Consider the following 17042-nt stretch of genomic DNA (forward strand, 5'->3'; position numbering starts at 1 on the left):
CTGAGGCAGGACTGTCACTTCTCAGCAGTGTGTGTGTGTGTGTGTGTGTGTGTGTGTGTGTGTGTGTGTGTGCGTGCGTGCGTGCATGCGTGCGTGCGTGCGTGCGTGCGTGCGTGCGTGCGTGCGTGCGTGCGTGCGTGCGTGCGTGCGTGCGTGCGTGCGTGCGTGCGTGCGCATGTTGCTCCCACTGTTTGCCAGCTCAGTAACCTATGTCAGCCAGTCAGGTTTCTAATCCAACAGGATCTGTCAGCAGGAGGCTGCCAGAAGGTCAGTACCACTATACTGTAGGTCTAATACTGTACTTGACTTTATAATAGAATGGTGCTTATTTCAAGTTTAATCACCCGTACATCCTCTGTGAAACATTTTTGTGCTGAACCTGTTTATTAAGAGTGCTCACACATGCATTATGTTGAAAATAAGGTGACTTGAATACTAAAATATGTATGTTCATATGATGTGTGTATGTGCATGTACTGTATGTATGTGTTTGTATGTGTGTAAGTGATATGTACGTAGGCCTACTGTATGTTCTTGTTTGTTGTAAAGAAGACCTCGCTGAGTATTTTGTTTTGAGATTAACCACTTAAGCCAGGGGTTAACCTGCAGGGCTCTGTGACCCGCCTGATTGACTTATTTAGTTTACATTTATTCTTACATTGGAATGTGGAATGTGCTACCGGGGGGCACAATAAAGCTCACCAGGGGCTTGATTTGGCCTGCGGGCTGCAAGTTGAATATCATTGATTGATTGATTGATTGATTGATTGATTGATTGATTGATTGATTGATTGATTGATTAAAGATCTTTGAAAACCTTTGTCCCACCTACTTTCAGTAGAACAACATGAGACCAGGCTGAAAGTGGACATTTCCACGCTCTGTCTCACGGACGTTGGTGTTGAGGACCTGTTCAAAGGGAGGAGTTTATTTTTGTTAGTGTGACAATGGAGGCTCAGGAATGCGTATATCTATTCTACGTCTGAGCATAGACATGGTAACGCCCTGTCTGCCTCTGATTGGCCTACCGACACCATAGACCGACACTGCCGGCCTTACCAGAGTTTCCTCCGAGGTGGATAGCGCTATGCTGGATAGTCTGATTCCTTGGTGGGAAATAAATAAATAATACAAGTACGATATAATACAGTAATTTGTATTTATATTCATAACTTATATTCTTTATGCCGTTTATTTACATACATGTGTAAACGATACAGACGGTACAACTATAATCTTCTATTTTGGCCAATGGGAGCTGCCCATGCAGTACAACTACAGTACCTTACCGTCTTCTACTGTTGGTCATTGGGAGCTGACCATTTTTAACCACAGTATTCTACTGTTGGTTGGATACTTGTAGCTTAAATTCAAGTAGTTCACATGGTGCATTAATGAGGATTAATGTTTAATTATCAGACAGACCGAGCTGTTTTTCTCTCTCTGGACTTGGCAATGTTCCCTGCTTGTTAGACTCAGTGAAACAGTTGATGCTGAATTTAGAAGGTTGTGAATGGAATCCTTTTTGTTGCAAATCGATCTAAATGAACCGTTTAATGGGCCTTGTTGAATATTTCTCTACTAATTGTTCCCACCATTTCCTGGTGACACATGGCCATATAGCCTCTTCTGCATCTTTTACTTTACACTCTAATCAATTGGCACTGTGCCGTGGGATCACGATGCCACGCGCGCCTCCTCAAAATAGGGCAGAAAATCTGTATTTTCCCTGATTTCTCAGATTTCCTCGGTGCCAGTCTGTGTCATATTTTGGTTACAGGCCCAGAGTGGAACATATTAGCATATACATGCTGATGTCATGAACATCAGTAGACACCGGTGAAAAACCTACAACCTTGTGTTTGTCAACATGATCACTGAGTTTAGCATCTTCATTAACTACATATCATTTAATCATACATTATTTGTATTATTTATAGAATAAATTGTTTAAAACCAAAAGAAAATGGGACAGAAACAAAATGTATAAATTGATATATCTTCTCTTCCCTATTGCTTTGCTCCTGGACTGATCTTTTATAATTTACCATGCTCGGTTGGGCATTTATCAAATCTCCTTTTCATTTGTGACAGGACATGCAGGCTGGTCTCTTGTTTCTCCAGGGAGGAAAGCTGGTTTCAAAAGGCAGATCGAAGTGAACAGCACAACAAAACAACAGCCAAGTGGAAAAAGTCATTTAGCTTCTGAATCACTTAGCTGACTTATATTTCCCCATGGAGCCAAACCAAACCAACCACATCCACTTGCTTTGTCTCTCTGACCATCTGTCTCTTTGTCTCTCCCTCTATTTCTTTCTCTTTCTCTCTTTCTCTCTTTCTCTCTTTCTCTCTTTCTCTCTTTCTCTCTTTCTACTTTATTGGTGCCAGTATAATCTTTTTTGTATGCTTTTATGTCGGAATCACAGCTCTGTCCTACTAACTGCTAAGTACAGGTGACTGTGTGTGTGTGTGTGTGTGTGTGTGTGTGTGTGTGTGTGTGTGTGTGTGTGTGTGTGTGTGTGTGTGTGTGTGTGTGTGTGTGTGGGCACGCTCTTGCGTGCATGCAAGCGTGTGATGGCCCGGCAGTTAACCGGAGGGCTGGGACTATTTTCCTGCGATCAGAGGTGCCAGCAGTGCTTCAGTGGGGACGCTGCCAATGGCCAGGTGGGCTGGATGCAGGCTCCTCATAGAATATGCATCCCTTGATCTCTACACTCAAAATGAGCCCCATCCCCCCTGCCCCATCCCCCCTGCCCACATGAACACTCGCACAGTCCACATGGGAGGTACTTTCACTTCACTTGAGTAATCCCTTTTTTCAATACTTTATGCTTCTACTCCACTATACGTCTGAGAGGTGAATATTGTCATTTTCATTCCACTACAATTATTTGAACATTTGAGTAACTATTTACTTTGCAGATTTATATTATATTCACAAAATATACCTTAACCCCTCTTGCCTTGTTTTAGACCAGCTATATTAAAAAATAGCTTATCTACAAGCTGACAGTGCATGAGCTTGTAGATTGAACTATATATTTGAAATAGGGCTTAATTCATAATAGCTATATTTGTACTTATGTTTGGGTCCCAAGAGTCCCTTCCTAGAAATGTACGTAGTGGAGTCAAAAGTGACTCCACTCTATGATTTATAGTGCCCACATGCTGACAGGTTAATGTTCTCTTGGTTTGAGCAGTGTAGTTTGGCACAGTGTGGGATCGGATAGGATAATTAAAAGAGTCATTCAAAGGATAGTTACAATCCAATAACATCAGTCTGGTAGCAGCAGATGCACACACCACTTCAACCTAGACAAGGTCAAATAGTTTTAAAGAAATGTTGCTCAGACAATGTAAGAACGTATAGGCTGTTCAAAAATAGCCGATCTACAGGCCCACACAACGTTTGTGAGCTTGTAGTTCTGCTATAAAGGGGGTCGCTGGCACAAAATATATTCCAATGGGAGTCTGCGACAAAATACAAATCATTTTGGGGGTCTTTGACATAAACATGTTTGAGAAGCACTGAACATTAACAACAATCTAAACTAAAGCCCAGTCCACAGTCTCCACACAACACCAAAATGCAGCGGTCTGAATTGACCCGTTGGTGTGACATTTTGGGATAATATTGACAAATGGTTGCAAGTGGTTACTTTGCGATTAATCATTGTCTAGACTGCATGGGCTTACATGGTGGTAGGCTAGATTCACTGACATAATTAAGTAAGTGTTGTTTTCACAGACAATGCAATTTGGGAACCCATTCGGTTAAACAAAGAAGATGCAGTCTGTCAAGTGAATAGCCCAGTGACAATTATGTAACACTGTAGTGCTGTCCATGGTGCTGAAATGTGCCACTGCTCTGTCCATGTACTGTATGTGGAGCCGGCTCTGCTCTCAGCCTAAACTATAGGACTGTTGATATAGGCCTACTCAAATAAATCAAATCAAACATATTTCGTCACATGATTATGATGTGCATTCGCCCTTGCATCTCATAAAGTCTAATTAATAGCTACTCCGTATGCTTGCTTGTAAAAATAAAGTTTTACCACTTTTCGCCCCAAGGGTTTTTAATTTGAAGATTATCATTATTTTTTGGATTAGTTGAGCTTAATTCAGTTTTCATATAAAATATATTGTTTCATATAGCTGTAATATTCCTGGCTGCCGCCTATAGTCCATAAATTGAAGGCATTAGGAATCGTATTATGCTCATGAATGTAATGTTTAAGCTATTTGGCTTCCCTCCCCTTGACATTTAGATCGGATAGGCTAGGCCTACTAGACAGAAAACTGAGGGCATAGAGAGAGAACATGATGACGGGAGGGGATTTGCACTCGGGTCCTAACTCACAACTTGGAATTAATGATCGGAAACTATATTTTACACAGAATTGTAAACGGGCTGATAAGAGCACAATGCTGCGCTCAGGGAAAATATAAAATTAATATTTAAGTAATGAAATGAAAGTGGGCTATATGCTGATTTTGGTCTCGTTTAATTGGTTGTTTGGCTGTGTGGTCACATGTGGTCAAAGGGAGGCAAATTGACACCCGGTGACAGATGATGAATCAATAATCAATCAACCAATCAATACATCAATGTGTGTGTGTCATGTTTTAGTAGGATAAGACATTATGCTATAACTAAATGGCATACTGATACAGCCTGCATGTATAGTGATACACTGTTGCCTTTAGGTTACAATAAAGAGCATGTTTTAATTTAAAGCAATGGAACAGGCCCATAGTTTTGCCATAACAGTTTAAACCCTCACTGTTCCAGCTTGCATACATGTTACCACACTGTATATAGCAAACATTTACCCCACTTGTAATGTGGAGTGAAGAGCTTAATGTATGCTCAATGGGTATAAGGTCGGTCGCTTGCCGACAAGCGCTTCACTTGCCGGCAAGGGCAAGGACACCTATAGCGCCGCAGAGCATAATAACCCGAGACTTACCGACCCCGGGGGACGGGGGTGTCGGGAGTCAAATGAGTTCGGCTCTTGTCGTGTTTTCCCGGCTCTCATTAACATTCTTCACTTGTGGGTGTGAAGCTGAAGGGAGCGGAGGAGGCGAGTAGGCTATAGTGTCCCTGCGCTCTGGAGAGACGCTCTGAAAGAACACCAAGCTCCGACAAAAGATAACAGAGCAAGAGAAAAAACAAGATACATATATATTTAGTCTGCTCGACCGCGTATATAGAGCCTACCTCCTACTACCGCCATTATTTATCTGTTGGTGGAAAAGAGCGCCTGGAGTTATTTAATTTTTTTCTTCTTCTGATCTTCTCACCGAGAAAGAACCACCTGCGAACTGGTCAGCGTCAGCGGCACATCATTTCCTCCAGGCTGGAAGTCTCTATAATGTGTGGGATCTAACATCTCCTCGCTGTGGGGGGAAATCTAAAGGCTGCCTGACTGTCTGCTTCGGATGTGGACACCCCAAAAACTGTGGACATGCAAAAGATAGTGCATTTATCCGTGTTTTTGCAGCTCTCTTTGTGGGGATGTGCGCTCGGAGGCTCGCCCAGTGTTCAGATTGGTAGGCTAATTAAAAATAAAATAAATATAATTGCACTGAATTAATTGACTGTCTTCAAACCAGGACACTTTGCACATAATGCTGAAGACATCAAACATTGAGCTGTAATAATCTAGAATAGTCGTGTAGGCTAGAATATAAACCTGTGTGGTAAAAAAATAATAATAAGAGACTTGTGCGTAATTCTGAAGAAATACATGTAAAATCAATTAACATTGGAAAATGTAGAGATAGACAGACAGACAGACAGACAGACAGACAGACAGACAGACAGACAGACAGACAGACAGACAGACAGACAGACAGACAGACAGACAGACAGACAGTGGATGGATGGATGGATGGATGGATACAGACAGACAGACAGTGGATGGATGGAGACAGACAGACAGACAGACAGACAGACAGACAGACAGACAGACAGACAGACAGACAGACAGACAGACAGACAGACAGACAGACAGACAGACAGACAGACATTATAGTATATAGTCTATAGTTATAAGTATATCCTGTATGTTTGCAGGGGGTCTGTTTCCCAGAGGAGCGGACCAGGAATACAGTGCGTTTCGGATAGGAATGGTTCAGTTTGGCACCACTGAATTCAGACTGACGCCCCACATTGACAACCTGGAGGTGGCAAACAGTTTCGCCGTCACCAACTGTTGTAAGTAAACAAATCATTCATTCACCTGCATGGTTTGGTGCTTTGGGTCAAGTTTATGAAGGAAAAACAAAGTTGTTGTTTTTCCCTCCTAAGAATGGCACTGTCCAGATGACAGCCTTTTAATTTGTGATCATACAACGATATTTGGATTAATGGAAATTATGGAATCGTGAATAATCCCCACATAGCCTATACAACTTCTGTGAACCGACTTCACTCTAGCTTTTCATAAATTATATTTGTAGCCTACTTTAGCTGTCTGCTGTCGAGAAAGTTTATAGTTAGAGAAATGTAAAGTCCAGCCGTCTATACTGTCCAGCTTCTCCCACCCCTCACTGGGGAAAATTCCGGGAGGAAACCGGAAAAGGGGTGAGTTGTCCTGTTACCCATTGACCATACATGGCTCATAGGCTACACACTAACAATAAATGCCCATTTACGCACGCTGTGGTATAGGTCTATAGACCTATATTAATAATATATGGACATTTTAATCATTCTAATAAAGAGGCCGATTATTTGTGAGAGAATGGGCGAGCATCATCGTGTTGGCGCTATATAGCGTGCGTGCGTGTTCACACACGGGTCTGAATGAAAGTTGGTTTCCACAGTAACGGTCTGTTACGGGGAGATGTCTTGTCTCGCGCTTGGAAGAACGTATTGCGTTCACCCACTCATGCATTGCCTCGGCGGCAACAAATAAAATAACTAAAATAACATATATTGATGACGGCCGGGTCAATAAAATTACCGGTATTAAAAAACAAATACAATGATGGCTATATGAAGGGCGTTTATCACAGTGCTCATCATGGGTCACATTAGTCTTATCTTATCTGTTCCTTTGTCAAGCGACACCGTTGTATAAATTGGATTTTAGGAGGGGAGCTGTGAGGTGGTCGTAAAAAGAAGAGATGATATAAGACCAGGTTTACAAGGTCTACAAAATAATAAATCACCGGCATTATCATCATCATCACCAAAACAACCACTTCTGCATCTTTTTTAGCCATATGCTACTAAGATACATAATTCTTGACTTTCAGCTCTGATGAACGTTTTGCAAGGTGCCTATAGAATCACTATCTTTTATGGATAGCCAATTAATAGGCTATAGTGGCTAATTGTGAGGCCAAGTCTCCTGGCAACTATTAATTGGCATTTGGCAGTCCATATAGCGTTTTTTAAATGACTACAACACACGCACGCACGCACACGCACGCGCACACACACACACACACACACACACACACACACACACACACACACACACACACACACACACACACACACACACACACACACACACACACACACACACACACACACACACACACACACACACACCACACAGTTCATTAGTGGTTGCTACGCAACCCGTTTGGTTTCTTCACCCAGCTACACATGTAAATGAAAGGATCTTGATTTGAGCACGCGCCAATGATCGTCAATCACCATATATAGAACTTCCGTGGAGGGAGACATGCGGGCGACAGACTAAAGGCTCATCAGGTCAGACACAGACACAACGCAGCTGTCAATCAAACTGATCCATACTGGAGAAAAATGCTCAAATATATATAGGCTTTAGGAGACTATATAAGTAAAAATATAATATTATAGCCCAGTGGTTCTCAATTTGGAGTCTGCAGACCCCCAGGCGTCCTTTAGGGGGTCCCCAAAATCCAAAATCATTTTAACCGTTTTATGCTCACAACAGATTGTGGATCTACTATTTTCAAAGAAATCGTGAAAAACGTTTTAACAACAGAAATCGTGAGGGGTTCCCTGGCACAAACTATTTTCAGATGGGATTCCATGCATGACCAAATGCATATTATATTTGGGTTCCTTGATATGAAAAAGCAAATCTATGCAAATGCAGCCTAAATGTCAAATGTGGTATTCTCAATAGACTCTCTAGTTTCTGGTTTTGGTTCTGTTTCTCATCCAAATGACTTATAATAATCAGAATCACTTTTCCAAAACAACAGAAGAGGACTGATTTACTGACTGAAATCAGTTGTTATTGTTTACCAGAGACTTGCAGATATAGTTTTTGCACATATGAGTCCATGTACTTGTCTTCAGTCACAATGCTTTGCCCTTTTAGCTTGCATGGCCGACAATAGTCCCCCATTAGCTTGTAACTTTCATGGTTTATCAGATCGATAAGAAAGCTTGCTGAATGAATGTTTTTTGGGGTCTTGCTTGAAACAGATGAGGCTGTTCCATATGAGGATAGCTCTACGTTAAAGACCCATAGTAGGCCTATTAGGTCCTATTGCCCCATACACCCACACAAATAGTCTTGTCTAATTGTCTTGTTTGGATTGGAACAGAAGAGAATATTGATTCTATATCACACCCCATATACGAGTCCCTCTGGGGTTTATAATGGTGACTTTTCTGTTTTCACATTTCGACATTAAACATCTTTGTTCAGTAAATCTCCCTGTCTTTGTAGCTTTGAATGTGAATTTTCAGGTCGGTATACCAATTTTATCCAATCAAGACAGAGAAGTTATACAGATAACAGGATAAACAAGTAAAATTGGAAGTGATGAAAAAATGAGCAGACAAAATTGTAATGGGAACACTATACATCTGAAGTTGATACATGGGAATACTCCTGGTTGGATGAAATTGGCTTCCCACCTGAAAATGTATTTTCTATTTATTAAAGAGCTGAGGAGATGGGGATTAGATCAAAGGCTCTATAGCAACGATCATTTTCAGAATAGAGATATAGGGCTCCATTTTCGTTTGATCTTTCTAAATACACTGTTTGGGGATTTAGCAGTGGGGAAGGGGTGTTCCCCCACTAAAGTTGGTATTTTGGTTACCTGTCTAAATCCCTAAAACACCTCCGTTACCTGTTATATTATGCATAGGTGTGGTTTGGGCGTTACAATAATTGAACCAATCACCAGTCCACGTGCCAATGCCTTTAAGAGATCCCATATCCGTTGCCCATTATGCCAAGTTCTATATTGCTTCATAGCCTTACGGTCTATAGCCCATGGAAGAGTGATGTGTTGCTGCCTTGAAGTCTGCACCCCCCCCCCCCCCTCCGTACCGTTTTTATTTTCTTCCAAATCTCGCCCATTTAAAAAACATCCCAGTTCTGAGCTACTACGAAATTAGGGCTTTCGTTTGGTATATATATCGTGCGTGTAGACCGTCTCTACGGAACGGCATGAAGCGAAAAGGAAAGTTCGGTAAATCGATGGATTAAACTCCTTTTGCTGTGCTGGTGATGAACTAAACGATAAAATGGAATCGCACACGCCGCACAATGCCTAGCTGGCACAAATAACTTCTTTGACTATACAATTATATAAACACAATGGACACAAGGAAGTGGCAGGCACTCACTTCTGCTGATTATAGGAACATTACAAAGAGATGTAGGAGAATAAGGAGAGATGAGGCAGCCTGACTATAGTCTGTTCCATGGACATCTCCATTGAAGCGCGCGCCACGCGCCACTCTACCAGACTAATTTGGCATTACGGGTGGTTTTAAACTCCACTGTCGCTTTCCCAAATGTATGTGGCCAAAATAGCAATTTAGGGGAAAGCGTGCCAACACGCCCATGACAACACCTCTAGGCGCAAATACCGGTTAAATAGATAGCGGTTGACGCTGGACCAAAATACCATTAAGGGACATAGCAAGCTCCTATACTTGTAATTTTCGGGCCGCAGCTGCATTGCGGGCCGCGTCACGGGAAATGGCGGCTACGAAATTGGAGCCCCTTTTAACAAAACCTTTTGTTTTGACCAAAAAAGATCACTTACACTACCTTTAACTTGTCATTTATTGTTGTCAATTTGTGTTGAAAGTTCACAAAGCCTCTGCATATTGAATGTAACCTTTTCCACAATTTAAAGTTGCTAAGATCAAGAGACAGTGTTTCATCTACATTTTGGTGGTCAGGGTTCAGATTTCAAATATAAAGTACTCATCACGTGTGCCACGGGTGTTAGGAATTTGCTGGTACAGCGATTAGCATTGCTGTGTTGTTTAATAAAAAGCATTTTTATCCGAATGCCCTGGCTACTTTTCTCAAACGGGGTGCGTTTGGAAAAGTCACAGTTTCACACCGGGAGCGCACTCGCCTATTAGTCTGTATTGGCAGTGTGCCTATATCGAACACACCCAGTGTTTCAGAGTGCCACACTCCTCCCGACCGATAGGGGCGTGTAGTTGAAAGCCAATGGCTAAAAAGCAGCTCTGATAAAAATGCCTTTTATTAAACAACGCAGAATGCAGCAATGCTAATCACTGTACCAGCACATTTCTAACACCCGTGGCCCACGTGGTGAGTACTTTATATTTGAAATCTGAATGTTTATGTACACGTTTAGAATGTAAATGTAGCGATCGCGTAAAACAGGCGGAAGTTAACACTTTAATTGCCCGGAACTATTTAATCCATTACATTCATGCGCCCAGTCGATTTATAAACACGGACGCCTTTTCTGGACGGACCGGCCGGAAGTTCATGATGTTGTGTAGCAGCTAACAATAGCCACAGCACTTTAGAATCGATCGACAACAACGGGAGACAAGAATAAATCTATCGAGACTAGCGACTGGACCGTGGAGCGCCGTCTAACACAGGATCTTTTTTCAGAAAAAGACGGGATGATTTAGATCGCGATTTATGAACGTTTTAAGATTTTCGTTTTCATCAGCTAAACAGAGGAGGGAGTTTTTTGATGACGTCTCAGTCTTGCGCGTCACCGAGGAGAGCCCAGCAGGCGCGCCTGGGCTATACAGCCAGGCGATCTGTTCTCGTATCAATAAACTTCGTCTTTAGGACAATACTTCGTCCTGAGCATCGGGCGTTACTAATAGAAAGGACAAAGAACTTCGTCCTGGGCGATTAATGTGTTAAGCCATGGCGCTTGTGAAGTACGAGCGTCATGTGAACCATGGTTAGGGTTGTTGAAGTACGAGCGTCATGTGAACCATGGCTAGGGTTGTTGAAGTACGAGTGTCATGTGAACCATGGCTAGGGTTGTTGAAGTATTTGATCTGATTTCCTCCCTGACATCTGATGACATGCTGCATGCAGGCAGGCAAAACAGTTTATTAAATTAAATCCAAGCTGATCGGTATCAATTCAAAGTAAAACGTACACAGTACAGACAGAACCATGAGGAAGGTTAGAAATTCACACTAAGTGATACTAGAGCAGGGGTTCTCGACGTGGGGTCCAGGCAGGACCCTCAGGGTTCCTTGAGGGGGTTCCAAATAGACCCCTGTAGGTCTGTGTGTACAAGTGGAACAAAACCGACCCACTCAAAGTTTGAGAAGAACCATTGGACTAGAGAACTCAACACTGCCTGATGTGAACAGAAACAGAGATATAGGCTACTTATGGGAGATAAGACAGAGGGCTATATCTTGCGCCACCCCTTAACCCTTATCCCTAAACGTATTTGCCATTTTTAATATAAAAAAACCATATAAAAAATAGTTAAAATAGCCGATCTACAAGCTCACAACGTGTAGATGTAGATCGGCTAGTTGAACTATATTAAAATGATTTTCAAAATAGTAAAAATGGCAAATAAGTTTAGGGATAAGGGATAAGGGTGGCGCAAGATGGAGCCCAGAATGTGAATGGATGGTTACAAGGAAAACTAATTGGGACAGGTGAGAGGAATTTGGTGATTGCGAAGATGTGAGGTGAGAAGACAATCAGACTAATTACAACTGTTATGACCTGGCTCTCCATAACAAAGGAGGAAGACACACGGCTGTTTAAAAGTGCACAAACCAATATTTATTTACAACTTAATATGCATCAAACAATACTAACATACTAAGTGGGGTGTGTTAATCAGTAGATCAGTAGTGTAAGTGAGTGGATGTGTGGTGAGTGTAGTGTGTGGTGTTGAATGGTGCAAACACATGCTGCTGCTCTCATGGAAGGAGAGAGAGAGTGAGGCCGGTCAACTCCCAGCCCTTTAGAGAGCACACTGGGAACACTGGCCAGGTGCTCCCAATGCACCGATTGGCAATTCCTCAGGACCTGTGGGAAGCAAAAGACTAGGCCTACCTAAAACCACACACACAGGGGCTGTGACACAACTGAGAACAGGTGTGATAAGGAGTTAACCATTATTCCGATATTTTGGCTATGTCAATATAGGAGAAATGTAGCGGATGAAATTTGCCTTGTTTACTGCCATCGGCCGCACGGCGAATCAGAATTGATTGATTGAATGAAAATTGTATTAACAGTTTGTAGAGTAAGCACAGTTCAAGCAAATACAAGGTCTGCTAAGAGAATTGAAATCCCCAGAAAAGCACAATGGCTAAAGGTAGTTCCAACAGGTACTGCATACAGTATGTGCTTCATGTTTACATACAGACAGAGACAAGATGTCGGATCGGCTGTGTAGGCTTTCTTCACTGTCTCAGAGAAAGATCGCCATTTAACAATTTGCAAGACATGTTCCAATGAAATTTCAATACCACCAAAGATTAAAACACCTCAAATCTGAAGGTCATTTGAAAAGCAGACACATTGAAACGTTACTGTAAGTACAGAAAGTATTTTGTTTGTAATTGAGTAGGCAGGCAGTTTTCATATAGCCTATATATATTTTTATTTTATTGTATTGTTGTATTCAGAGCCTCCTATTGTATTGTGTTGTTGCACAGCAGGCTAGTAGTAACTTGAATTTATATAGTCTTTGCTAGTCAGTGTTTTGTAAAGCTGCATTGCAAGCATCTGTTTACAGTTGAGATGATGTCTTCAGTAGGCCTGGTGTTACTGTTAAAGCAAATGTTTGGCTGAATAGGTGTCCATCCTAGATGTCCATCCTCCATGGCATCTAAAGTTACACTTGTCACTTTTTCATATTATTCAAGTGAGTACTGACCATATTGATACTGCTACCGATGATGCCACTGTTGCCACTGTACAACGTCATATTACAAAGTATAACATAGTTTCAGGAACAGAAGATGTAGTACCGCACATGCAGGAACTCAAAACTCAAGCTCTCAAACATAAATACTGAAGATTTAACTTGAACGAATAACAAACACAAGTTCACTGGGGATTTTACCTCAGTGGGGAAAATCCTCTTAATGACCCTTAAACGAGGTCCTTAAATGAGTTCACCTAAGAAATTACATACATTATTTTCTATCAATTACAAACCCCATGCCTTGAATTCATGGAGATGTTTTGGATTTTGTCGCATTCCGACCGATTCGGAGTCTCCGGTAGGAGACTAAAATGGAGACTCTTTGAATCTGCCGGTCAAATTACTGGCTTAGGAATGCGACCAAAAACCCCAAACAAACAAACAAACAAACAATTTTTTGGGGTGAACTACTCCTTTAAGGATCCATTTGGGTCCATTTCAACACTAGTCACACTTAATTTACAGTAAATGTACACATAATATTCTACTGTAGGCTAATAGAAAGGAGGGGTATACTTGTATACCAGTAGAGGGCAGTCTGCATTACAGAGCACTGTCCTCCCGCATCCATATCCAGAAACATACTTTACTTAAAAAATAAGTTTATAAATGCATGAATTGTACTTTTTTTTTTTTTTTTTAAGCCTGTGATGTGACATTGAAGTTGAAGTTTAGGTTAACTCAGGCACAGTGGAGAGTGACAGGTCAAAGGACAAAGGTTACCAGTACTTGCCAGACTCAAACCAGTGACACAGACAACACGGTACACAGTGTATAAATTAACCTGTAGGGCTAAGAACACAACCATTCCCTCTTCAGTCAGGAGGGAAGCCAAATCTGCACATATTCATACGATGGTGTATAGCTTGTATGTTATTTCTGCCAGTGGTGGACAGTATTTGAGTACATTTACTCATGTACTGTCTGTACCCAAATGTAATTGTGAGGTACTTTTACTTTACTTGAGCATTTTCTATTTTTTGATAATTCTACTTCTACTTCTACATCACTAGACCTACATCTCAGAGGCAAAATTGTGTTACTAGCTATACTTTGTAGAATTTGATTACTATTATACAAAACATACGTCAAAGCTGAAGATGTCATTTAATTCAGTTATTTTGTGATGACCCGACTGACAACATTGGACAACATTTAATTTGGGCAGGCATTCGAAAATTGACCTATAGAAATGGGACATTCTGTATTATGAATACTTTTACTGTTGGCTTTTCAAGTATATTTTGATGCCAATACCTTTGTACTTGTACTCAAGTAAATGTTTAATACAGGACTTTTACTTGTAATTGAGTATTTCTACATTGTGGTATTGATATTCTTGCGAGGCAAACCCAGGCTCATTAGCTTAGTGTTCGAAGATGTGTCTTCTGCAGAGAGGAATATGTGTCAGCGATGAATTGCAGTCCAATGAGCTACTGAGTATAAGTCCCAAAGAGGAAGCGTCAAAATCCTGGCCAAATTCAGTGACAGACCTCCCCCTGGGGCTCTGCCTAATGGGCGGCTCTGCCACTTCATTACTTATAAAAATGTCTGGGTTTCCGAAGCTACTTCATTACAGGATGAACTGACATTTCCTTAAAGTTGTTTTCCTTTACAAAGGTTATGGAATGAGTCACAGAACCGTGTGTGTGTGTGTGTGTGTGTGTGTGTGTGTGTGTGTGTGTGTGTGTGTGTGTGTGTGTGTGTGTGTGTGTGTGTGTGTGTGTGTGTGTGTGTGTGTGTGTGTGCATGGGTGCGTACGTCAATATTTTGAAATATGAACTGAGTTCTGTAATGAGCGTCTATTGCCCCTGGGACTCACAAACACATAGCCCAGGCCCTGGGTTATGTGTTTGTGAGTGTGTGTGTGTGTGTGTGTGTGTGTGTGTGTGTGTGTGTGTGTGTGTGTGTGTGTGTGTGTGTGTGTGTGTGTGTGTGTGTGTGTGTGTGTGTGTGTGTGTGTGTGTTCATGTGCTTACATGCCTATCCAGCATCGATGTGTGTCAGCAACGTCTTTCAAAGCAAACTAATCATGCTCCTTGGGGAGGTGAAACCGGCAAGAGAAGATCATTCCACACGTCAATGTTCTAGTTTTGTTTTGGTTCAATCTCATCACATTGTAATTCCATCTGCCATCTGACTGAGGAATGATCAAAAGACAGCGCTCTCCTCCATTCTCAGCGGGAGTGATGGAATATTAAAGAGGTGTGGGTTCTGGTCAGAAAGCAAGTTCGAGGAGTCCCGTCGAGACCTTTGCTGTCCCAATGCCCTGAACCCAATAATCCTCTCCTCCCCCTGCCCTCACAACACACTGCTGAGCTCCTTAGTTGAAGAGGGTTCATTTGAGGGAACTCACAGTTCAAACGCTTATAGATTTTAGCTTATAGATTTTGTGAATAAGATGTCTACCATTTAGGCAGTTTCTAAAACATCCACATATCTCCATATTTGATTGATTGGTTGTACTGGGTAATGCATTGGGTACTAGCGGGTACAAAGGTTACTCCTTCAACAAGTAGGCTATAAGTAATATTGCCTAAACGGGTGGGGCATGCTTTCACAACTTGCACAACATGCACTGGTGACCCCTGATTATAGCTGAAAGAAGAATTACATGTTGATTTTAATATGGAGGGACGGCCGGACAGGGGCCCTGTAATTATAAATTCACAATTTGAACTTAATGTGGCCAGACTATATGACATGAATCATCTATGAAGCATCTTTGATGTATGACTCCAAATTTGTGCAAGATCTGAGCCCCATTGACATGACAGTAGTACATGATAAAATTAAAGTTAATTATTTCTAAAAGTATAAAACCTACTATGTATGTGATAATTTAGTACTGGTGGTGCACAAGAAATCTGACACAGATGTCTTGTCACACGAACGCACGCACGCACGCACGCACGCACGCACGCACGCACGCACGCACGCACGCACGCACGCACGCACGAACGCACGCACGCACGCACGCACGCACGCACGCACGCACGCACGCACGCACGCACGCACGCACGCACGCACGCACGCACACAACATTTCTATGAATAGTAACTACAGTACATTGCTATGTAGCGTTTTTTTTACAGAACAAAATATGTACTGTGTGTTCAGTTAAGGACCACAATGTTAGGGAGCTTCTCTATGGCCTTCAAGAGAACTCAGTATTACGTAAAGGGGCGAGCAGTCATTCGCTTGTGGATGTTATTCTGTTATTCTGTTATTCTGTGCGAGTAGGTCTTGGCAGTGAATCGTTGTAAGGTTAGCTTAACTCAGATATTTCTTATGTTCAGAGTGTGCCAGTTATAACTGGCAAATGTGGCGATGTGATGTGATGTCACATGGTGTGACATCATGCTATCATCCTGCCAGATTGAAATTCAAGCTAGGCACCGTGATCTCCACAACATGATGGTATATACGTACACAATAACTGTGATGAGAAATACAGTGCATTAGATAAAATCACACCCGTGTGAAGTGAGGTCGTCATACTTCATCCGAATAAAATAAGAATATACTTCTTCATGAATTAATTTGTCAACTTATGTTATTATCTTTTAACCATGATACAATGTTTAAAAAAAACTCACCATGACATGTACGTTGACAACTGAATTTATGTATACGTCATATTTCAGGCACATATGACGTAAATTCTCCTTTCATTGTCAATGGCAAATGTGAGACGTGACAGGACGAAAATATAGCATATAGGATGGGCTAACGCCCCTCAAAAACACAGACTAATTAGTAATGCTTTAAGGAATCCCTTGTGTGGTTTATAATAAACCCACCCCAAAATCAAGCTGACAGGCAAAGCCAGAACGACTCTTCAGAACAGCTTTTCACGGTGT

The 17042-nt window shown here is 41.7% G+C and overlaps 1 protein-coding gene across 4 annotated transcripts in view; it reads left to right on the forward strand.

Annotated features, from left to right (window-relative positions):
* Window positions 1-6135: 6135 nt before the first annotated feature.
* The window catches only part of gria2b (glutamate receptor, ionotropic, AMPA 2b), a gene marked incomplete at its 5' end in the record, with an annotated part of 63113 nt that continues 52206 nt past the window's right edge, over window positions 6136-17042 (forward strand). The window contains one exon of one of the 4 annotated variants that reach the window (XM_079502674.1): window positions 6136-6223. In XM_079502674.1, coding sequence (XP_079358800.1) covers window positions 6136-6223 — 88 coding nt within the window. Of the gene's footprint in view, window positions 6224-10467; window positions 10551-11887; window positions 11927-12463; window positions 12784-17042 lie in introns of those variants that run through there. The other 3 variants (XM_079502676.1, XM_079502677.1, XM_079502675.1) reach the window with 3 other exon arrangements.

The sequence above is a fragment of the Electrona antarctica genome (assembly GCF_951216825.1).
Source record: "Electrona antarctica genome assembly, chromosome: 1".
Lineage (NCBI taxonomy): Eukaryota > Metazoa > Chordata > Actinopteri > Myctophiformes > Myctophidae > Electrona > Electrona antarctica.